The sequence below is a fragment of the Lampetra planeri genome, chromosome 11 (assembly GCF_965212315.1).
Source record: "Lampetra planeri chromosome 11, kcLamPlan1.2.h2, whole genome shotgun sequence".
NCBI classification, from domain to species: Eukaryota; Metazoa; Chordata; class Hyperoartia; order Petromyzontiformes; family Petromyzontidae; genus Lampetra; species Lampetra planeri.
Genome location: NC_136117.1, coordinates 13,886,291 through 13,910,867, shown reverse-complemented (window position 1 = coordinate 13,910,867; position 24,577 = coordinate 13,886,291). Strand labels below are relative to the sequence as shown.

Sequence of the window (24,577 nt, the reverse complement as noted above, 5' to 3'; positions counted from 1 at the left end):
GTCCCCTTCACTTCAACCACGTGAGCAACGATTGAGGCCATGGGCCTCCTTTTCAAAGGAGTCCTGGGTTGTAGTTGATGTTGTCGACAACCTGCACCTTCCCACTGCGGGCCACACGTCCTCCCACCACTCGCCAGTCAAGTAGTGGCCTGCGGACTCTGCGATGTCGTCTCGCTGCTTCTGCTGCTGCTGCTTCTGCTGCTGCTGCTTCTGCTGCTTCTGCTGCTTCTGCTGCTGCTGCTGCTTCTGCTGCTGCTGCTTCTGCTGCTGCTGCTTCTGCTGCTGCTGCTTCTGCTGCTGCTACTTCTGCTGCTTCTGCTGCTTCTGCTGCTTCTGCTGCTGCTTCTGCTGCTTCTGCTGCTGCTGCTTCTGCTGCTGCTGCTTCTGCTGCTGCTGCTTCTGCTGCTGCTGCTTCTGCTTCTGCTGCTGCTGCTTCTGCTGCTTCTGCTGCTGCTGCTTCTGCTGCTGCTGCTTCTGCTGCTGCTGCTTCTGCTTCTGCTGCTGCTGCTTCTGCTGCTTCTGCTGCTTCTGCTGCTGCTGCTGCTGCTTCTGCTGCTTCTGCTTCTGCTGCTGCTGCTTCTGCTGCTTCTGCTGCTTCTGCTGCTGCTGCTTCTACTGCCGTGTCACCTTCCGCTGTCTCCCCCTGCTGCTTCACTCTTCCCTTGCTCCCTCGGCCTCCACTCGCACGGAGTTTCGTTTCGTCCCTCGTCTCGTCATCAGCTGTTTTTCGTGACGTGTCCTGGCCCAATTCCACTCGTTTTAATGCTGCTGCAACAGCAGCAGCATCGGTGACCTCTGCTCCTTTCCCGACTTCTTAATTCCTTAACCAATCTCTTGGACTGACTCCTCGATCCTTGACAAACCCGAGACACCGATGCGCACACGGTAGACGAGTACCAACGAGCACACAGGAGTTCCCGTACGTACTCGGCACGAATGCACACGCACGAGGAGTCGAGGAGCACGAAGACTGCCACACTGCACAGAGGCGCCGCGGTCATTGCCGTCCATTCATCTTTCGCGTAAGCTAACGATCGGGACCAAACGCGTCCCAGTGGGCGTCCGAGAACCACTAATGAGACTCGGGCCCGCGGGCCCCGAGTCACAGCGACTGCGTCCGCGCGTGGCACGTTTCAAAGGGAAACTCCGAGACTGGCATGCGCACGCGTCCATCGAGCCAAAGTCCAGAATTTTTAGATTTTAACGAGGTAGAGTACGCGTTGTTCTGAAACGGAAACTAAGAGTCAGCTGTCATTTTCATACTCTGCTCAAGATCCTCTCCTGTACTCAAATTAATCTGCCCTTTTTCACGGATTAAAATTCCAAGACGATACGTTTTGTGAGTTTTTTTTAGTATTCGTTCTGATTTAAATAATATTCTGGCGAAAGAATTACATCGATCGGAGGGCAAATTGAACATTTAGAGCTATTTTAAAAAACAATGGGATATTTCCCAAGCGCGAGCTGTAAAACGTTCGCAGTGATGCTGACGCGATGTAATCCGATGGACGTGAAATCCAGAGGTCGCTGGTTCGAATCGATCCCTTGGCAAGGAAGTTGACACATTGGGACCAGTTTCTTAAATCCCCCCCCCCCCCCCACGTCTGCCCACCCACAAGTGATGGGTTGGCAGGTCCCTTGTGGAGGGGTAGAATGCGGGTTCGAGTTTTAAGTCGACAGTTTTGTTGTTGTTGTTCGTTTCAATCCGGCGAGAACTCAACAGGCCAGGGTGAGTCTCGTTTTCACAAGAGTTCCCTGCTTCTCGCCAAATCGGCGAATGCAAAACAAATAAAACCGCAGGTTACTCCCACCGCTTTAAAGACGTCTCACCAGGCGTGGAAGCAGTCGGGCGAAATTATCCGCTGGAGCCCCCTCGAGTAGCGGAGGCCTTTCCGCCAGCGGTGTCATGAGCCCAGAAATTGCAGGGGCTGCACCTGTACCCGGATTTTTTGTTTATATTTATTTATTTACGCCACCGTCTGAATTATGAACGAGTGCTCGCGGTGGCGGCCGTATTTGCGCGGCCCGTGGTTTCATTTCGCTTCGGGGCCAATTTCACCCCTCGCTTCACGAGATATCCAGAGGCAAGAACGAATGTTTATTTATTTATTTTGTTGTAAGACATCTTTCATGGGACGCCGCTTAACAGCGCTACACAGCAACGAGCGCGCCGAGGCAACCTGCAGAGCATTCGTCGTCTAGTTTGATCTGCCCCCAGAAAAGAGCAATGCGATGGCGTCCGATCGAGGTCTCTCAAAAATGTCGAGAGAATCGAGGCAGAGATGGCACTTAAGTTCGACGCGTGCGCTACGGTGGGCCTACGTACGGGGCGAAAGAAGTTCTGCATGCACGCATACACGGCCGTGGTGCCATCGCGGTGTCCTCTGGTCGAACACCGTTTGAGACGAGGCTCAAAAGAAAGCTGTCTCTGGTGTGGACCAATCAGTCTCAAGGACAATGCATATATTATCAAAGTATGTTTTTAGTTTGCATTCTACGTGGGTTATTTTGGCTTTTGTCACTTTGGGGACCCAGGTAAAACTCTGGTAAATTAGATTCATCCTCTTATCCTCGAGTTCTCTCTTGGGTAAATAAAATGACATTCAATTGTCTTGGCAATTCGTTTTTACCTTGGACACCGATATATTTTGTTGCCATTCTATTTACATTTTTGAGACAAATATGGTAAATGGCATAGGCGCTGCTCGTTCACAGCACTTGCCCAAACATTCTGTTAAGGCTACGCGGGGGATCTTTGTCAACGTCAGTGACGATTATCTGAACCGGTCCTGGTCCTTCCCTGGATCGACTCAACCTCAAATGTGCACCCGGTGTGTAAACATCGCCACTGGGGAGACAAAGGCAGTCGGGCGTGGTCTGGCCTGCACTTGCCACGTGAAGTCTGTCGAGGCTATGCAGGGGATCTTTGTCTTCGTGGCTTCTGTGTGCGCGGGTCAACGACATCGCGGCAGACGAGATAAGAACTATTAAGCCAGGCGCCAGAGGAGCTTTCTGTGCGAGACGATGTTGACAATCACGCTGTTCCACTCGGAAGACATGTGATCGTGGGGGGAGGGGGGGGGCTGGACAAAACAACGATAACTTTGAATGCTGCACGTGTCGAAGGACGGGGAAAACAACAAAGAAATCGACTTCACTGTCGCGCCGCCACCGTCTCGTTTCGTTTCAGGATAAATAATTCCGACGCCAGCGCTCACGGCCCTGAGCAGCGCGCAGAATGATGAGTTTACGTGCGTCGTCCGTGAGCTTCCAGATGGCCCATTTCATGACTAATGAGGCTTTGGGGGATGGAGCGGCGGTGCGGTGGTGAGTTCACGGAGCTACGAAAACAGATCATATCGAACCGAGGTCGATTCCATGCCACGGCTAACAGCAGTGGCTTGCGATGTCGAAACCGGTGGTGGGCCCCTACCCCCGCCTTCACCGATCTCAGAGTCAGACTATTTACTTATCCTTGAGGAATCCGATGAGCTATCAAGCTCTTCTTCACATGTCTTTGACCCAGCGGCGTAGTGAAGTATGGTCAAACAAATCCCCGCGACTGGCAAATGCCTGCAAGTGATTTTATTATTATCATATATTTTCCCCCCATACCTCCGATTAGCACGGGCTGGCTACGTGCGGTGCGAAAGAAGTTCAACGTACGCGCACGCATCACGAACTACGATTGCTCGCGTTTGCAGAGTGATTTCGAGGAGTGGATAACTGTGCCCGCTTTGGGTACGGCCCAGGCGCGTGTCCAGATAATCTGCGAGGCTGTGGCGAGCGTGTGTTCACTCCCCCGCCCTGCTGACCGCCACGCGGGTCAAGTGGAAGCATTGAGGAGGCAATGGTCATTAACGTGAACGAGCCCAATCCCAGGGCTGCAGCGGCTGGGGGAGAGCGCCCGAGATTTCATTAAAAGCCTCCTTCAGACAGCGGCGCGCGCCACAACGGTGGTGATAAAATTATGGACTTGGACTGTTGCAGAGATTTAATTTGGGAATAAATTAAATATCGCTTCCGAGCATAGGAAACGTGTGCGGGTGTGTGTGTGTGTTTGCACGTGTGTGTGTGTTTTTGCACGTGTGTGTGTGTGTGTGTTTGCACGTGTGTGTGTGTGTTTGCACGTGTGTGTGTGTGTGTGTTTGCACGTGTGTGTGTTTTTGCACGTGTGTGTGTGTGTTTGCACGTGTGTGTGTGTGTGTTTGCACGTGTGTGTGTGTTTGCACGTGTGTGTGTTTGCACGTGTGTGTGTGTTTGCACGTGTGTGTGTGTGTTTGCACGTGTGTGTGTGTGTGTGTGTTTGCACGTGTGTGTGTCTGTGTTTGCACGTGTGTGTGTGTTTGCACGTGTGTGTGTGTGTGTTTGCACGTGTGTGTGTGTTTGCACGTGTGTGTGTGTGTGTTTGCACGTGTGTGTGTGTGTGTGTGTTTGCACGTGTGTGTGTGTGTGTTTGCACGTGTGTGTGTGTGTGTGTGTTTGCACGTGTGTGTGTGTGTGTGTGTGTGTTTGCACGTGTGTGTGTGTTTGCACGTGTGTGTGTGTGTGTGTTTGCACGTGTGTGTGTGTGTGTTTGCACGTGTGTGTGTGTGTGTGTGTTTGCACGTGTGTGTGTGTGTGTTTGCACGTGTGTGTGTGTGTTTGCACGTGTGTGTGTGTGTTTGCACGTGTGTGTGTGTGTGTTTGCACGTGTGTGTATTTTTGCACGTGTGTGTGTGTGTTTGCACGTGTGTGTGTGTGTTTGCACGTGTGTGTGTGTGTGTTTGCACGTGTGTGTGTGTGTGTGTGTGTTTGCACGTGTGTGTGTTTGCACGTGTGTGTGTGTTTGCACGTGTGTGTGTGTGTTTGCACGTGTGTGTGTGTGTGTTTGCACGTGTGTGTGTCTGTGTTTGCACGTGTGTGTGTGTTTGCACGTGTGTGTGTGTGTGTTTGCACGTGTGTGTGTGTGTGTTTGCACGTGTGTGTGTGTGTGTGTGTTTGCACGTGTGTGTGTGTGTGTTTGCACGTGTGTGTGTGTGTGTGTGTTTGCACGTGTGTGTGTGTGTGTGTGTTTGCACGTGTGTGTGTGTGTGTTTGCACGTGTGTGTGTGTGTGTGTGTTTGCACGTGTGTGTGTGTGTGTTTGCACGTGTGTGTGTGTGTGTGTTTGCACGTGTGTGTGTGTGTGTTTGCACGTGTGTGTGTGTGTTTGCACGTGTGTGTGTGTGTTTGCACGTGTGTGTGTGTGTTTGCACGTGTGTGTATGTTTGCACGTGTGTGTGTGTTTGCACGTGTGTGTGTGTGTGTTTGCACGTGTGTGTGTGTGTGTTTGCACGTGTGTGTGTGTGTGTGTGTGTTTGCACGTGTGTGTGTGTGTGTTTGCACGTGTGTGTGTGTGTTTGCACGTGTGTGTGTGTGTGTTTGCACGTGTGTGTGTGTGTGTTTGCACGTGTGTGTGTGTGTTTGCACGTGTGTGTGTGTGTGTTTGCACGTGTGTGTGTGTGTGTTTGCACGTGTGTGTGTGTGTTTGCACGTGTGTGTGTGTGTTTGCACGTGTGTGTGTGTGTGTTTGCACGTGTGTGTGTGTGTGTTTGCACGTGTGTGTGTCTGTGTGTGTTTGCACGTGTGTGTGTGTGTGTGTGTTTGCACGTGTGTGTGTGTGTTTGCACGTGTGTGTGTGTGTTTGCACGTGTGTGTGTGTGTGTTTGCACGTGTGTGTGTGTGTGTGTTTGCACGTGTGTGTGTGTGTGTGTTTGCACGTGTGTGTGTGTGTGTGTGTTTGCACGTGTGTGTGTGTGTGTTTGCACGTGTGTGTGTGTGTTTGCACGTGTGTGTGTGTGTTTGCACGTGTGTGTGTGTGTGTGTTTGCACGTGTGTGTGTGTTTGCACGTGTGTGTGTGTGTGTTTGCACGTGTGTGTGTGTGTGTGTGTGTTTGCACGTGTGTGTGTGTGTGTGTTTGCACGTGTGTGTGTGTGTTTGCACGTGTGTGGAGCATCAGTGTAGCGGTTTCGTGCCCTGCGCTACGAACCCGGCGACTAGAGTTCGATTTCCGCTCACGACCAACGCCAGTGACGATTATCTAAACCGGTCCTGGGCCTCCTCGAGGTCGACTCAGCCTCAAACTGGTTCTGTATCTGGTGCTCTGTGTAACACATCGCCACTAGGGAGACAAAGGCGGCCGGGCGTGGTGCTGGCCTTTCATTGGTGCTCGCTCACTGTACTTGTCCCAAAATCCTGTGAAGGCTATACGGGGGATCTGCGTCTCGTCTTGATTGCGTGTGGACGGACAGTTTTGGTGGGTGGGGTGCTTTTTAGAGAAGGAGGTTGGCACTTGCTAACCTCGCAGTGTGAATCTCGCCAGGGCATTGTGGGGATATTTCCCCCGACAATTTCAAGCACAGCCGAATGTGTCAATCCGACGCTGAATGAGGGCCTCTCCCGACGCCGTGCGGGTCGCGGGCGTGTTTCACCATACTTCACCACGTTGGTCAGGGAAGGTGGGGAGCAGTTGGTGAACGCGGGGAGCATAGCTGCTCGAGCATCGTACAGTACAACATTGGATATTGCCGCAATGCCGAATATACTGTGCATCGCCTTAAAGTGTATTCTAGAACAGCAAGGACAATTAAATGTGTGTTGAGGGCCGCAAAGCACGCAATCCAAAGCAAGGACATGAGATAAGCATTGTCTCAATGAGCTCGTACCTGCTAAGGATTATCGATAGATCCATCTATGTTTTACCATAGTAATGCGTCTTTGGTGTTCATATTTTCGTGAATAAGGCTTCACATGTATATATATATTATTTACTTTACCAGGTAAGGCCCATTGAGCTCTGTAGCTCTTTTTCAGAAGCGACCTGCCCACAAATGACAGCTCAACAAAGTGGCTTATCACGTGGAAATGTAGAGCAGCCAAATACTAAAAACGCGCGTTTGGAAATGTGGTGAGAAAACCAGAAGGCCCGGAGAGAAAAATCCACGCGACCACAACGCCGTAACGCAAGGACCCTGCATCACAAGCGGCAGAAAACTACAAATTATGAAAAGGCAAAATGGAAAGGGGGGGGGTGTAAGTAGATGGCGTCTTGGGTGAAAAGCCAAGATGTGGAGTAGATGTTAGTGATAGGAATATTGCTCGGGCTAGGCGCTGATTGGATTCCGTGGGATATCATTGGTGATATAAACAACTATGTATTTATTTATTTTAACAGGTAACCCCACTACAGATATGTAGCTCTTTTTCAGAAGCGACCTGGCTATCACAAATGATAGCTCAACGAAGTGGCTTATCACGTGGATAATGTCTAGCAGCCAAATACTCTGAACGCATGTTTATTATAAATGTGGAGGGAAAACCCGGAGGACCCGTAGAAGAGAGACACACACCGCAAACTCCAAATATACAGCAGCAGGCATTGTCAGGGTCGGGATCATACCCACGATCTCCTGTATACCAGGCGAGGTAGTTAACATCTCCTAGCCACCGTGATGATGAGAGAGAGACACGCAAACTCCAAATATGCAGCAGGCATTGTCAGGGTCGGGATCGTACCCACGATCTCCTGTATACCAGGCGAGGTAGTTAACATCTCGCCACCTTGGCGCCGTAAAGAAATGCAAATTAGGGTGATGTCTCTGCGCTGATTGGCGTGTGTGCTTAGCAGTGGCGTGGCCATCGGGCGGATTGTAGACGGTGCAAATGGGCGAGTGCCTCGCGAGGCGGAGAGGCGCCCGGGCACACGAGGAGGAGGAGGAGGGGGTGAATTCGGCTGGGGTCGCAATTTAACCCCTCATGCCAAGGCCCCTCGCCAAGCACGCCAAGCCACTGCTGGTCACGGTGAAGGTTAGTGGACTAATTAGGATTAGGCTCTCGTTGGCGTTTTTTTCAGTTTTGCTGAGCGTGTGAGTGCGCGTTTCCCGTACAGCAGTAATGCCCAGAGTAAAACAAAAAAATCCTTGGAATTCCTTCCCAAAAATAACACTATCGTGTGCATTTTACTTGGAATAAAAGTTGGAGAGAAAGCACACAATTGACTGGATTAGCGATATGGGGCAAAGGGCCTTGAGTAGTGGGCGGGTCTCCCTGAGCGGTGGGTGGGGTTGGCAGCCGAGTCAGCGGCGACTGAGCAGTGGGCGAGGACAACATCCGAAAGAGCGAATCCACTCACCGTGTGCGGCGCTAGTGATTGAATGGGCGTGACCATGTTAAAGTAGGCGGAGCTGAGAGAGACACGGGAGGGGGGGGGGAGACTTTCTCAGCTCACAACTACGTGTCCCGGTTGAGCCTCCCAAGAAAATCCAGTGGCTTTACCTTCACAGTGCCCGCTGCGTGGTTGGCGGAAATCATCGCACGATCGATTTGCTTCACGCCGTGCCCGGCCGTGCCGTGCTGGACGCATGCGGGAAGGGGGCACGGCGACACCAGCCGCTGCCCTTATTGGGGGCTCCGCGACACAAAAAATAAACGAACGAACTCAACCATCGGCAGGCAATCGGGCGGCCGTGCCAGCGTTGGGCGGGAGTCGGCGTCCGCGCGCCCGGGCAGTGCGACGATTACCGCCCACAGCCCGATCTGCTGGGACGGCAGCGGCGGCAGTAGTCTCGGCACGTGAGCAGATGGCTCCCGACGCCAACGCCGCCCCCCCCACTCCCTTCCCCCAGGTGGCTGTGCCTCATCCACAAATGTGATCATGCTCCTCCTCCTCCTCCGTTTGAATTTCGTGCAAAAAAAATACAAAATGTATTCGAAGTAAAAAAAAAACTAAACGGCAAGAAAAGAACAACAACAACAACAGCGACACAGCCTCTTTCAAACGGCATAAGCACCGGATCGTGGCATAAGCACGCACGCCCCGGTCTCTTCTCGGGAGCAGGGCCGCCGAGAGAGGTTCTCGGAGGCCAAATTCCAGGTGCCCCGCCCCCCTTCATGCCCGATTTGCGACCCTCTCTTGTGCGAGACCCAGGGCTATGTTTTGTCCTTTCGCCCCCTAGTCTGGGCAGCCCTGCTCGAAAGCGAAACACAGTGAGCGTTCCGTCATGACGATGTGATTAAATAACAATGATGGATTTATTCTCCCAAGAAAGACTCACTTTGGGTCACAAGACTCGCTTTCAAGAGTTATTTTGAGTTATCGTGATGTTTGGCCTATTTAGTTCATATCGGTGGCGAGTTAAATCGTTACAACCTGTCCTATGGATGTCTAACCTCGTCCACACTGTACCCAACCAGAATCAGACTATGTATTTATAATGGAGAAATCCGATGAGCTATGAAGCTCTTTTTAAAAATGTTGCCCACGTGAACCATCCATCCAAGGGTCGAACTCGATCGAAATTAAAGGATGCCAAATCTGGGCTGGTTTTGCATTGTTATGATGAAGGGCTTCTGCCATCTGATGAATGTGCATTGGTTTCATGTATGTATGTTGAACTTCTTTCGCACCGTACGTAGCCAACCGTGCTAATCGGAGTTGCGGGGAGGGGGGGGGGACATCATGACATTCCTACGAATGAAATTCTAATGTTTTACATCGCAGGCCTTGTATTATCCTGCGAAGCGCGTTAATTCCTAGCGCGTGGTCGGCGAGTCTCGAATAATCCCGTTCACACCTCTGCAGTGAGCCTCAACCGCATTCTCAATCCCCCGACTGTCGCATCAATCAGTGAATCAAGGCAACGTTTTTAGTTAATCCACGCGAGCGAGATTCCCGCGAGACAAACGCAACTGGTTTACAAGAGAGAGAGATTGCAAGGTGTGAACGAGAGAAGGATACGTACGGTAACCACCTCATCCCACCACGGCATTAGTGCTCTGTGGCTTCCGAAAATCCCACCGGCACATTTTAAGTATAATAATAACAAAGTAAATGCATAACAGGGAATAAAAAATCATGCATATGTATGGATTCTGTAACGCTTTTCAACGTACATATGTTTTTGGAAGCGATTTTTTTTGTCAAATTTACGGCAGTCAGAAAACAGGCACGGTAACGAGGCATACAGGAACAGCAACTGGAAAGTACCACAACGAAGCGGAGAGATTCGTGCTGGGAATCACATTGAGAGAAACAATGACGCGTGGATCAAGGAGAGAGCACGGAGCTTGAAGCCATGGCATTGATTGTCGAGGAAATGCACGTGGGGGTTTGGCTGTGACAACGTCGCGAGAGGGGGTGACGGTCGATGGTCAAGAATTCCTATTAAACTAATTAGACAAATTTTTTAATTTAACCAGGTAAGGCGCACTGAGCTGTAAAGCTATTTTTCAGACGCGACCTGATAGCTCAACGAAGTGGCGTATCGTCATCATCATCACGTGTAAATGCCTAGCAGCAGACAAATGCTCTGAATAACGTCGGCGTTGTTAGCCAAGGGACGGAGCGAGTCCGAGAGGACGAGCCCCTCTCGCTGTGCATGGAGACATCGGCTCGATCGTAGGTGCCACGTGGACCGTTACGCTGCTCCGACAGTCCGTCGAGACTATACCGGGGGGTCGTTGTCTTCGCCGCGTTGCGAGACCGCTGTTCCCAGCACCCTGAACGATGGCTGTGGATTGGGGAGGCCTTCTTAGAGCAGCAGCGGATAGATCATGGCTGCTGCTGCTGATGATGATGAGTATTCTAACGTTTCGCAATAGACGACTGGGGACAGGGACCTGGGGCACGCCAAAGGTCACCACCTGTCCTGACACTTCCAGCATCGTCCTCTTGTCGAAGCAGTTGTCCTGAGTCACGTGTCGGTCTTCCCCCGTGCTCGTCCGCCGCTTTGCTAACACCCCACTCAAGACGGCGAACGTGCACGCAACGCAGCTCTGGACCTCCCTGTGGCATTGCGAGATGTTCCTCTTGCCATAGCGCCGCACTCCGACGCTCCTGGAACCTGGTTTGTTTTTTTTTCTGCGGCTTTTTTTGTTGTTGTGGTGGCGGCGGCGGTGGCGGTGGTGGTGGCCCGTTTTTGCTGTGAGCACTGTCAGCCACCATTACACGCGAGGCCGTTTCAAATCGGCCGTGGCAGCGCGCGGCTAAATCTGTCGCGACGGCTGGCGGTCGATTCCTGGCGGCAAGGCGACTCACACCCCCGGTGGCGGCGCGCCAGCCTCGTCGCGTTACTCGCAGCGCGCGAAAAGAAAACGGGGAAACAAATATGCGACGGATAAAGTTTCAATAATCACGCTTGGTGTCCGGCCCCGTGGAGCTGTGGCGGAGAGTGTGACTTGCAAGCGTGTTCCGTTCAGCCGGCGGATATAATAATCGTCAGGATCATCATCATCATCATAAGTTCGTGATGTTCATCTAACTCTTGTTATCATTGTCATAATACATGTTATTATCATTATTAGATCCACCACCACCACCATGATACATTCATCATTGTCATCATATAATCGCCACAACATTGTCATCTTCATTATCATCATCAAACTTGTATTGTCATCATCTAATTATTGTCACAGTCACATGGTGATCTGTATTATTTTTTGTTGTTGTCGGCATTAGCATCAACAACAACAGCCGCCATTCACCACGAAGTGGTGTTGATGTCACCACGGCGCTTGTGCCAGGCTAGGTGCACTCCGAGGCGACGTGAATTGTTGAAGGCTCGCTGCTGGCAGGAGGTCACGGGACAGAGCCAGCAGGTGCCATGGGTTGACTGACTGAGATGAATGGCAGATGCACCACCAGCTGTGACCCCCTACTGTGCCAACTTTCTGCATTTAAGCCGCCTATCACCATCGCCAGCACCACCACTACCATCTTCGTCGTCATCATCATCATCATCCCCTGAGTCGATACACTGGTGGGGAGCCAGCGGCGTGTGTCCCACAGGCTGATTGTGAGGCACCGCGCCTCGCGCCAGCCACGGTGCAGGCCCTGAGCTCAGAGCGAAATGCGTGGCGGTTTGGGCTGTGCAGCGTGCGGGTTCGTTTAAAATAAAGCAAACGAGTCGACGGCTGGTAATGGATTCCTTTTGTATGAACCAAAAAAAAGTCACCATTATTATCAAGTCGAGATTCAATTTTCGATTTGCCAAATGGAATTCATTGCAAAGAAACTTGTGCGTAGTTGTTGGGGGGTCCCCCCCCCGCCCACTTAATTTTTTGCATTTGACCACTTACAGAGGCTTTATAAATTAAAATCTCGGGTTGAAGGATTGTTTGTGTGAATGTGGTCATTACATTGCAAGCATTATTTATGGCGCAATCGTAATATAAAATATAAAAATTGTGCAAATTAATTTTCCTTTGTCCCGGTCACTTTTCAATGTTCTCTCGAACTAATTTAATTGGCCGACCGCTCGCGTTTAACCACGCGGTTATCGGCAATCTCGGCACGCAGGACCGGTCGCTGCGTGGTTCATTTCCGCGGTGGCTAGGAGATGTTAACTACCTCTCCTGGTATACAGGAGGTCGTGGGTTCAATCCCGACCCTGACGCCTACTGCTGTATATTTGGAGTTTGCGTGTCTCTCTCTCTCCCCGTGGCCGCATGGATTTTTCTCCGGGTCCTCCGGTTTTTCCCCTCCACATTTAGAATCAATGTGCGTTTAGAGAATGTCTGCTGTACATTTCCACACGACAATCCACATGGTTGGGCTACCATTTGCGGCCAGATCGCTTCTGAAAAAAAGACCGATATAGCTCAGTGGGCCTTACCTGGTAAAAGTAAAAAAACGAAATGTTTTAAATTTTACTGCACGATCCGACCGCGCGACGTGGCTGGCGCCATGGGACGCGTGTTCACATCCGTGGCGATCGCTGTCCTGCCGAGTCGGTATCGATGGCGCGTGCCTGCACTGTGCACGTTGGGGTGACCTACTTAGACGCACGGTTGCCGCTGGTTGTTGCTCAGATCAGGTGCACGGTGCCAACGCTGACATCTCTGTGCGAGCGAAAGGAGGTCGCTCCAGTGATCCGATCTCGACGCAGGGAAGGAAGCCACTGAGTGGCTTCCGTTGTTGTTTTTTGGTCAGATTGCAGGCGGGCTCCGTGAGGTTCGCCAACCACTTTGCCACGGCTAGGAGTAGTCCTTCGGTACGATGATGACATTGAATCTAAATAATGCATTGGTTGCGAGGGACTCAGTACCGAGTGTACAGATCGCGCGCTACTGCGTAATGTAAAGGTTCGGTCATCAGCACAACCAGCATCTCTGTCACCCCGTAGAAGAAGGGAGAATAACGCGGACTTGGAAAATGCCAGGAATTTTATGTTGTCCAAATTCTTGGGGGTGTCTCTGAGCCATTTTTGAAAGTTGTTGGGGCGTGTCCAGACCTCCCCCCACCCACCCCCCACCCCGTGACTACGCGCCTGTCAGTTGCACGTGAACACATCACAGACCGCTCTCTCTCTCTGCCCGTACTGTGGGGGGCCTGCTGTAATTACGTGTTGCGGGGGGGGGGGGGCTGGATCGGTATAATTAGCGGCCGCGTCGCCATCCGTCTGCCAGAAATCTGATCGACTCCTCCCTAACACCCCCCCCCCCCCAATACCCTCGCCCGCCCCCCACTCGGACTGCCGGAGAGACTGGCGACACGGTTTTATGAAGTGAGGCAACAGTTTTCTCGTGCAGGCATTGGTTGTAATAATAATGATAGTGTACGTTTTGTGCAGCGTCATCCGTGCGTATCGCATCTCACAATGACGCTGTACAATCATGGTAGATGCTAGATCGCACACGTGGCGACAGCCTACTTATAACGAGGATAAAGTAAATGAAGCGCTCAGAAAAGAAAAATGTATTTACTAAATCAAGAAGCGGTATGAAACCAACGTATATTTGCCCTATAGCGGAACTGCCGGATTAAAAAAAAAACTTCAATCGGGCAATTCCTCAAATTAAAACTACCCACCAAGTAAAAAATTAGATAACGACCCAAGGAAGCAGACACTACAGAGCTACCTCAGAAATAACTTCAAGTGACCTCTGGTCCATACAGAAGGCTGCTCTCCAACTGAAATAATATATGTGTTGTATCATCTGACACCTAAAGGGTGTTAATATTCGTAATCCCAAGAGCTGAAATTATGTATTCATATTCGTGCGCGGACCTGACACCACCAACTTCCCAGACTTTTTGAGCTGGGTTCAAGCCCAGGCCGCCGAATCCTGGATCCGAACTCGGGCTCTCACGGGTGCCAACTCAGCGCCCTTGACCTCCGCACCACCCGAACCGACTCACCCAACGCGAATTCTGTTCTCCCTTCGCCTCCCGTCTTCCCGTCAATGCCCCTACAACCCCACCCACAACTCCCCCACCCACCCCCACGGGGTGCCAGGCGGGCGGCAGGGCAAGAACCCCGTGACGGCCTTCGAGGTGTACGACGTCGAGGCGGGCACGTGGGCGCGCTTCCCGGACCTGCCGACCAAGCGCGCCTTCGCGGGCCACGCGCTGGCCGATCGGGCCCTCTACAGCCTGGGCGGCCTCGAGCAGCCCGGCCTGCACAACTACTACTCGCGGCCCACCTTCGTGAGCACCGTCGAGACCTTTGACTTCACGCAGGGTGGGTGCCCCCCATCCACCCCCCCCCTCCCCCGTGCCCCCCCCCCCATCCACCCTCCCCCCATGCACGCAGCGCGCGACGCTGGCCGATTGAAGATCGTCGCGGGTGTTGTCGCACCTGACTTTGGGGGGAGTTCTGGGTGTCGCCACCTCCAGAGGTGTAAACAAAAACGCGGGGACAATGAAATAGGTTAAAGCAACAACAACAATAATAATGAGAATGGTCAAAGTGATTTCTTGCTCAAATGGGCATTGACAGCTCGTTGGAGGACGTCGGGAGAACGGCGTTGCGGCGGTGTATGTGCGCCATGAGTGAAGTGGAGCTCCTCTCGCGTGTAAGGAGATCGTGAATCACTCGCTCAATAAAATGTAGGCCGTGAGCCCAGGCCAGATGTCTCACTTGTCGGTACCACGTGAGGTGGCCGAACAGGTGTGGTTACACTGTCTCTACGAGGCCAGTAAATAGTGAGTTATGCGATAACCGCGTGAAGTGAGTGAGATTAATCAAGTAGTTCACTCATTAGGCACATTTATAAATCGGCACTGCTACAATTTTGTTGCCTTAGGTGGTACCGATTTCTGCTTTGGCTCATGGCTAATGGAATTACCGAAACACCCAAAGTAGCAGGGCCCTCCTGAAAGGCAGTCTTGAGACTCGGTGAAGCTTTCCTGGTTAAATAAATCATAAGTCAAAGTCAAACCATATTTCCGAGGTGAGGCTCATCTATTCACAGACCTGAGCCAGTGGTGGAAATCCCAGATTCCTATGGCAGGGGCAAGCATTCCCTTAACACGCCGCACACCGCACCCAGCACGCTTACCCAGCACCCAGGACGCCGCATCCAATACCCTGCACCCTGCCCCCTGCACTCAGCATCCTGCACCCAGCACACCGCACCCGGCACACCGCACCCAGTCCACTGCTCTCGGCACGCCACTCTGGCTGCGCTGTTCATCCACAGGGCCGCGACAAAGTTCCCTGATAGCACAGTCGTGCCGCCCGCAGAGAGCCTTGGGTGCGTCGTCGGACGCGTGGCTCTCGCTTAAAACGCCTCGTCGGATCGACAGGGGCCGAGAGAATAAAAATCTACCGAGAGATAAAGGAGAGTGACACGCGGCATCCTGAGTGCCACCGTCTCCACACACGCCCCGCCTCCAACCTTTACCCGCCGTGCCACTGCGAGACTCAAATGTATGCCACAAACGACCCTGAGCCCGCGTTCCGATTAATTTAAGTGAAGCGAGACGGCGCGCCGTTAGCAGGACTGCGTGCGAGCGACAACACCGGCGCTTAAGAGACGCAGTAGGCGGCGGCCGCTTAATCTCATCATAAATCCAGTTAAGGGGGGCTTACGGGAAGGGGGGGGGGAAGAACTTATAATTAAAAGTCAATTACATTAAGCGCGGCGATGTCGCTTCCCCGTAAGGCCAGCGTACACGTTGGGGCCCCGCGTCTTGCACGCTGCCACGGCTGACACGGCTGCCACATTCACCCCCGAAGATGGAACGGGTTTGCGGCAGTAATTTCTGGCTCGCGGCGAAGTGTAAGATATCATTTTTTTTTCTTCACGGAAAGCATTATTATTATTATCGTAAAAAGATATTCTTTTTTTTACACACGTAAGGATTGGGTTAGGAAGTTTTAAAAATGAAACGGTCCGCGTAAAAAAAAATCACATCAAGCGGGAAAATATTTGGCGTATTTTGTGGCTTCTGGCATCTGCTTATCATTTAATAGACTAACACCGCTCGCGTTAAAGGCCGCTATGGTAATAAAAAAAATGCACAGCGCATGTGAAATGTATATATACGGTTCTCCAAACTTTCTGACAGCCTCTTATATGCGAGGATGCGCCTGCACATGAGTGTTTCTGTGCGATCGTCAGCGTGTGGTGTGGTGTGTGTGCATCAGCGAGTGTCTTTGTGCGTGTGAGCGCGTCTGTGCACGGGCATGAGTGCGTGTGAGTGCCTGGGCGAGATTTTGTGCGCGCGCGCGCGTGCGTGTGTGCGAAAATGTGTGGGTGCTCGAGTGTTTGCGTAGTGCCTGAGTGAATATTTGTGTGTTTGCGTGTGTGTGTGTGCGTGTGTGAGTGGGGAGCGGTGGTGTAGCGGTTAGCGCGCTGCAATACCAACCCTTGCGACCCGAGTTTGATCCTCGCTCACGGCAATGATCTAAACGGGCCCTGGGCCTCTTCTAGGTCGGCTCAGCCACGCATCGCACCACAGTACCTGTGCTCGCTAACAGCACCTGCCAAAACACTCTGCTACAGGCTACACGGGGGCACGGGGAGGAGGGGGGGTGGCCTTCGCGTGCGTGCCATTGCTGATGGTTGAGTAGCAGACGAGACGGGTCCCGGGCCGCACGCCCGCTCCGCCGTGCGTGGAGCTGCGCGTCAGCGTGCGAGGTCGTTCGGGCTTCGTGAAGCGAGAGTGACAGAGGGGGGGGGGGTGTTCGTTGGCGTGCACGCTGCGGCCCAATCCCCAGGGGCCTCGTTTAATCCTCGTCACGCACCTCGTCAGCAGTCGGTGCCGATGCTGAGCGATGGATGTGTTGAGTTCATCATCATTATTATCCCAGTTGGGGCTGGACTCGGCCCATCACTTTGTATGGGGTCGATAAAATACGTACCGCTTCGTGGACGAGTCAACAGTCGTTGCCCAATGGTATTTAAACCCACACCCGTCATGGGGATGTGGAATTGCCACCGCTGACTCGTGGCTGTGAACGCGAGATCAGCGTCGCCTAGGAAATCTTTTGACTTTGACTCGTGATTGGTTTCTCCGGGGAAGTCTCTGATGACTCTCTTTCTCTCCACCAGTCGTCCCGCGACATTGCGACGCTTTGGTCAATGCCATTTAATGAGTGATTAATGATCCCCTCGCAGGCACGGGAGTCGCCCAGTGACTCTCGCTAATGACCCAGAAACCTCATCGCGTTCACGTCCTCGGGGCAGTCCGCGCGAAGTCGCCGCGGTGCGGGGACGAGAGTGGCTCAGCCGCCGCGTGTGCTGCATCGGCACGTTCTGCCGACTCCGTTAACGAGCGATTGGCTCCGCGTGGCTTGAGATTTATCGGAGAAGCCCCGTCAATACCCACCGCGCACCGTGCCAGCGGGCGACACTAAAAGCCCCCGCATAGGTGGATTCAAAAATTCATTGTTGTAAGGCGCTGCTGACAGCACGTGCCCCCGAAAGTCTTTGTGTGAAAGGTGCAGGGTCCTTTGACTTTTTGCGTGCGTGTGTCTACGAGTGTGTGTGTGCGTGTGTCTACGAGTGTGTGTGTGCGTGTGTCTACGAGTGAGTGTGTGTGTGCGTGTGTCTACGAGTGAGTGTGTGAGTGTGTCTACGAGTGAGCGTGTGTGTGCGTGTGTCTGCAAGAAAGTGTGTGTACGTGTGTCTACAAGCAAGTTGCGTGTGTCTACGAGTGAGTGTGTGTGTGTCTACGAACGAGTTTGTGTGCGTGTGTCTACGTGCGAGTGTGTGTGTGAGTGGCTATGAGCAAACGAGTGTGCGTGCGTGTGTGTGTCTACGAGCGAGAGTGTGCGGCAATGTGAGTGTGGGAGTGCATTAGTGTCTGCATGCAGCCGGTGATGAATGGGCGATTGGTGCACGGGCACGCGCGAGCGGTTTTAAATCTTTGGGGTGGATTTGACCTTGAAGCATCGGCGAATTTGGGTAAATTTAGGTTCAGGGAGGGTAGCCGTCAACTATTTCTAAAGCGTTTGCGTCACTGCGTTTGCGCACGTGCACCCGTGCGTGCACATCCACCTTTGTGTACACGTGTGCGTGCGCGTGTATGTTCGCGTACTGTGAGCAGCGGTGGTATAGTGCTTAGTGCATCGCACTACAACCTGAGTTCTTGTCATGATGGACATCAGTGATGAGCAAACTCTCAACCTGTATATGGGATCCTTTTTTGCCGGTATCAAGGTGATCGACACAGCCTCAAATAAGCAGCCGGCGCGGTGTGTAAAAAAAAACCCATCAGCACTGGGGAGACAAAGGGTGACGGGGGCGTGATGTTGGCCTTAATAGGCGCTCACTAACCGCATTGCAACGGCTGTCCCGCCGCGCTGCGAACCCAGCGACCCGAGTTCCATGTCAAGCCGACGGCTCCCGTCAGCAGGCGATGCTGTCTGCTCCAACTGCTTGTGTTTGTGTGTCTGTGTGTCTGTGTGTTTGTGTGTCTTTGTGTCTGTGTGTCTGTGTGTTTGTGTGTCTGTGTGTGTTTGTGTGTCTGTGTGTTTGTGTATCTGTGTGTTTGTGTGTGTTTGTGTGTCTGTGTGTTTGTGTGTCTGTCTGTTTGTGTATCTGTGTGTTTGTGTATCTGTGTGTTTGTGTGTGTCTGTGTGTGTCTGTGTTTCTGTGTGTGTCTGTGTGTCTGTGTGTGTTGTGTGTGTGTTGTGTGTGTTGTGTGTTGTGTGTGTTGTGTGTTGTGTGTTTGTGTTGTCTGTGTGTGTGTGTTGTGTGTGTGTGTTGTGTGTTTGTGTGCCCAGGTGGCTGGGTGAGGTCGTCGCGAGCCCGGAGTATGCGCGAGCGCCGGGCCGACTTTGTCGCCGGGTTCCTGGGCGGCCGCGTCTTGGCCATCGGCGGACTCGGTGAGTTTCTCCCCCCCCCCACTCCTCCACCCCCTCCCCCTCCTCCCCATCCTCCCCCTCCTCATCCCCCCTCCCCTCCTCATCCTCGTCCAATACCAACACACAGCCGCCATTCGCCACTATGTGGCGGTGACGTCACCACGGCGCCTGTGCCAGGCCAGGTGCACTTTGAGGCCACGTGAAGTGTCGAGACCGCATCCTCCTCCTCCTTCACCACCACCACCACCTGTTCACACGTCGAGAATGGCATCACATGTCAATCGCGCTCCGGGATGATGAACATCACTGACCGTGATTTGTTTCTGATCGAGCCGCCACCCTTCACGCCGCGGCCACCTCGGAGCGCTTCGCTCGCGATGCGCGTCTTGCGACGCACGTGCGTCACACACCTCGGTCGTTCCGATGCCCGGGTGTAGCTTTTCTCTCTTGAACCCAGGGGGGGGGGGCTGACTGACGACTGCTGTCTCTAGAGGGGTCTCTCCAGAGCTCCCCCTCCAGAGCTCCTCGTTAAGTGGGGGCCCTTACGGCCAGCAGTGGCGTGAGCGAGCACTTGCAGGTGCTGCGCCTCTATCTATTCGACCAATCGTCGTCAATTCGCTTGGACAGTCGAGGCCCGCGGCGTTGGCTCGCGATGTCCTCTGCGTGCGAACTTGTCCCGAGTCTCGCTGACAGCAGCAGCAGCAGCAGGAGGCGTCAGCGGTGAGTCGGTGATCCAGGATGGGTGAGGGCGGGCGCGAGGTGCCACCCAGGTCAGCGAGGGACCTCGGCCTGATCGTACGCGGTCTTTAGGGTTCGCATCATCATCATCATCGTCATCGTCAGCAGCTCTACGTCGTCGAGTGGCATCGTGTCACGGGACGGAATAATCCGAGTTCCAAAAACAAAAACTCTCTCCCCAGAAGCAGTCGCACCCGCCCTGTGCTAGCGGACGACCCCGGGAAGTTGATGTCATAGAAGTAGTTCTGAAGGCCTTTCAATGGGCCTCTTTATCCGCACAGACGCTTTGTTAATACACCCAGCAAAGAGGGTTAATTACATATTGATTAGAATGTTAATCTCTCTCAGAGTCGGCGTGATTCCCTCTTCAAATGAGCATTGCAGCGGTGCCCATCCCACGTTCACAGCCCCCCGTGAGTGATGGAAATGTCCTATTCCTATTTACAGGGGCTGATTCTACCCACGGGTCAACAACTGTTGACGTCCCCACAACGTGGTACATTTTTTATCGACCCCGGAGTGTGATGGTGGAGGCCGAGTGAACCCCCAACCAGAATTTTAGAATCAGAGCAATCCTCCTGGAGTAATCCGACGAGCCTCTAAAGCTCTTTTGTTCACAGACGTCAAGCAGTGGGCGGGTAACGACGCTACAACGCACAGATGTGAACCTTCCGATTGCCAGCCGGCTCAAAGGCCGAGCCACCCGGTCGGTGTCGTCGCTCTGTGACCCAACTAACCACGACGTCTCTCCCCACCGCGTACCCTGCCCGGTTTGGCACGGCTTGGCCTGGCACGGCACGGCTCGGTACGGCTCGGCTCGGCACGGCTCGGCACGGCGCCAGGCAACCAGACGTCCCCGCTGGCGTCCGTGGAAGGCCTTGACCCGGAGCGGGGCCGCTGGGAGTCGCTCGCCTCCATGCCCACGCCGCGCTGCTCCTGCTCGTGCGTCGCCCTGGACGGGCGCCTGCTGCTCGTGGGCGGAGTCAGCCAGGGCCCCAGCGACGCCGTCGAGGCCCTGGGCGTCCGGGACGACGTCTGACGCCGGCCCGACAGACGTTGCCGTCGACTGACGCGGGGAGGAGAAGCCCGGGCCACACGCCGCGGCCATCGAAGGCGGAAAAACGAACGACGTGAGGGGGGGGGGAGGGGGGAGGATGTTTGCGTTGGGACGCGCTGGTGGCGGGAGGCCCCAAGCGAACGAAGCAAAAGTGTAGGGCCCCCAAGCGGCGCAAGGAGCCATGGCTGAATAAGCGGAGATGCACCCAAATATCAGCTCGAGTTCAGATGCTATTCAACGTAGCGAGAGAATGAATGTGAATCGACAATTCACCTGTCATCCCTCCGTCTCGTCTATATCTCGCTCTTCTCTCATCGCATTACACATCGACCTATCGTTTGTTTTCTTGGTCCACATTTTTCTCACGTCGCTACAGCTCTATCCGCCATCCACATCTCGTCTGGGTCATCTCACTCGGCTTGCTTGCTGTGCCATCGTACTCGCAGCACCACGTTTTCTTTTGGACCACTCATTGATATGCTAATTTTTTCTCTAACCCCCCTCCCTCTCTCTGCCTCCGCCCCCCCTCTGTCTATTTAAGGCCACCCCACAGAGACGATCACCCCTCTCTGTCACCTGTGTTGCTCTCGCTATGTATGTATCTTGTGATATCTGTCTGCTAATATGTCTGTCTATAGTTTTCTGGTTAGATATTATGTCGCTATTTCATTATACCTGATGATGATTGCTTGTGTTGCAATCGAAACGTCGTATTCTATTATTTAATTTAATTTATTATTTTATCTTTAGACGTGACTTAACCGAAAGAACCAAATAATAATTCCTGCAGTCACGAAAGTTCTAAAATTAAGATCTCACTCGGAGTTTGTCATTGAAAGGGGGCGAGGGGTTAGCGGGCCGAGCAGTACACCCCCTCCCCCCCCCCCCCCCCCCCACATTTTATTTCAGCTTCGGTCCCCCCCCAACCGCCACAATGGGCCACTGGTGGGGACGTGGAACACTCACGGGGCGACATTCACACTCACGCAGCCCGGCCTCGATCGCTCGCTCGCTCAGCGCCGTCGGTGGGGGGGGGTTGCGAAAACGCCGCGCGGTCTGCGGCGACTGTGGGCCAACGCGGAGGCGTTTGCGTCGTTCTGTGGTGCTCATCGAAGGCGGCTTTGAGCCACCGATGAAAGGCGGCGTGGCGGCGCTGGAGCCTCGTTACAAAGCGGCGGCCGCTGCCGCTGCCGAGGAGGAGGAGGAGGCGGGCGGGCGGGTGATGAATCGTGGCCGTGACGCGCGCCGGTGTGTACCGCGGTGCGGTGGGGTGGGTGCCTGACGTCCCCGCGTAGCTCCGCCGCAGAGAGGAACAGAGGGAGGGGGGACAAGTCGTTTGATGCGGGGGAATCGAGGGCGAGCGATGGCTAAAGGGGAGGAGGTGGGGGGGGGAGTGAACGGCGTTTTGACGGCACGCGTTTTGCGAAATGCTAAACAGCGACAAACCGCGGTGGTCCTTTGATTTGGATTGAAAAACATTGTAAAATATATGTGTGTGTGTGTAGAGTGGACTGGCGAATTGACATATACAGGGACAATGCTGTACAAAGTAAACATGTAATGTGTACAGAATGCACAATGTGTGTATATTTACTCTATACTGTGTATACGCACGCACAAGGGTGGCAGGCGTAACGTCACGGCGTATTTTTCATATGGATGTGATGGGTGTATGTCGCATCGTGGAGGGTTAGGGTGTGTGGTGTAGAATGGAGGTGGTGGTGGTATGTGGTGTAGGGTGGAGGTGGTTGTGTAGGGTGTGTGGTGTAGGGTGTCTGGTGGAGGTGGTGTGTGGTGTAGAATGGAGGTGGTGGTGTAGGATGTAGGGTGTATGGTGAAGGTGTAGGATTAGGGTGTATGAAGGTGTAGGGTGTAAAGTGTATGGTGTAGGGTGTATAGTGTGTGGTGTATAGTGTAACGTGTATGGTATAGGGTGTATAATGTATGGTGTAGGCCGGAGGGTTATGATGGTGGAGGTGGTGACGGAGGCTGCTGGGGACGGTGGGGGCAGATCGCTGGCGGTACAACCGTCTCCTCCAAGACCAATGCAGCAGCTGCATCGCCTGCGCGCGTACCGTCCGTAGGTAATCTTGCGTCCGTGGGCAATCGTCTCGTTAACAAGGAGACCCAATTAAGCAACTTCGCGCGGAAAGAGAAAGCGGGTTCGCGGGGCAGAGCAGTGATTTCGTAAAACAAAGCAACAAATAAAAAAATGTAAAACGAATTCTGGTTCGGGATTTCGATTGTGTGACCACCCTGTGGAGCACGTGGCTGGCAGGGGCTCGTCCCGTGGTGGTCCAGCCAAAGAGAAACATTTCCCGGTGCCTTCACCAAGCGCTGACCTTCAGAAAAAACTGGGTCAGGTTTGTCTCTGGGACGCCATCCATCATAGCGCGGGAGCCCGCGGGGGTTGACAAGGCAAGCGAAGCGGGGTGGTGGCGGCGGGGAAGGAGGCATGAAGAGCGGGGAGGGAGATACAGCCAGGGACAGAGAGTGCGAGAGTGAGAGAGAGAGCGTGAGAGTGAGAGAGAGCGTGAGAGCGTGAAAGAGAAAGAGAGAGTACGAGGGAGAGAGCGTGAGAGAGAGAACGAGGGAGAGGGAGAGAGAGCGAGAGTTAGAACGAGACGGACACGAGCACAAAAGAGAGAAACGCAAGCGATTTTTATTCTGGAGAAATCCCCGTATTCGGACACGAATATTAATTTTACAACAATCAAGACACAAGCAAGAGGGCTCGTAAACGTATATTACAACAAACACATGTCCCAAGATATAAATGCACATTTATTTGCGTTGATAAACGGCGAGCCGCTGCCGCCGCCACCCTCGTTATTCGGTCAAATTCATGGACGAAATCTCGGCGTCTCGCGGGGTCGGTGTGCACAGTGAGGACGCCGCGCCACTGGAAGATGTGCCGAGTAAATGCCAGGAGGAGCAGGAGGAGCAGGTGGCGGTCGAGTGGAAAATAAATCACACGGCCCCGCGGAACGATGCCCGGAACGAACACGTTCCCTAGCTACCTCCCCCCCCCAACCATCCAACCCCCACCAGCAGCAGCAGCAGCAGCAGCCTCCCGCCGGCGAGCGCAACAGAAAAATAATCCCGTGGATTAAATTCCGGCGCGTTTACTACATTTTGTGTTCATTTACGCGGACTCAGACAAGCTTTTCGGTGTGCGCGCGCGCGCGTCCCTGCGTGCGTGCGCGCGCGCGTTCGTGTGCGCGCGCACGCGTGCGTGAGAGATCCCGTAATCGAGGAAGGATCTTGACCGTCCCCGCGTTGTAGGCGACCGCCGATGTCCGCCGTCACCTCGCGAACGAACGACGGCGCGCGCGGCTCGGGCGCGGAATTCACGCGGGCAGGAGGCGGGGGGCAGGAGGCGGGGCGGCTGGAGAGCCTCTGTCGGAGTTTCGTGCGCGATGGGCAGCGAGGGGCTGCCCTGTCTCGCCGGCTACGCGATATGTCTCCGGGCGTTTTCTCAGGGGTGTCCGTGCGTGTCTCCTTCGCCTCGTCGTCGTGTGTCTTCTCGACCCTGGCCGTCTGATGCGCGAGGGACATCTCGTTGCAATGCTGCCGCTGCTGCTTCTTCTTCCCGTCGGTGTTCCCGTTGGACAGCGCAGCCACACGCACACCACGAGGGGGGAGGGGGGTGTGGGTCTCCCGTTCGTTGCCGTGCCTAAGAGGAGTTCTGCTTCGAATCAGAGTGGGAAGTTCTTCGTTTCCC

The 24,577-nt window shown here is 53.7% G+C and overlaps 1 protein-coding gene across 1 annotated transcript in view; it reads left to right on the top strand.

Annotated features, from left to right (window-relative positions):
- Nucleotides 1–21,732, top strand: part of LOC144721357 (kelch domain-containing protein 8A-like) — a 44,169-nt gene extending 22,437 nt beyond the window's left edge. Inside the window, exons 3-5 of the mRNA XM_078598919.1 lie at nucleotides 14,259–14,483; nucleotides 18,978–19,079; nucleotides 20,639–21,732. Of these exons, the coding sequence (XP_078455045.1) occupies nucleotides 14,259–14,483; nucleotides 18,978–19,079; nucleotides 20,639–20,835 (524 nt within the window). The 3' untranslated portion in view covers nucleotides 20,836–21,732. The remainder of the gene's footprint in view (nucleotides 1–14,258; nucleotides 14,484–18,977; nucleotides 19,080–20,638) is intronic.
- The last annotated feature ends 2,845 nt before the right edge of the window (nucleotides 21,733–24,577 follow it).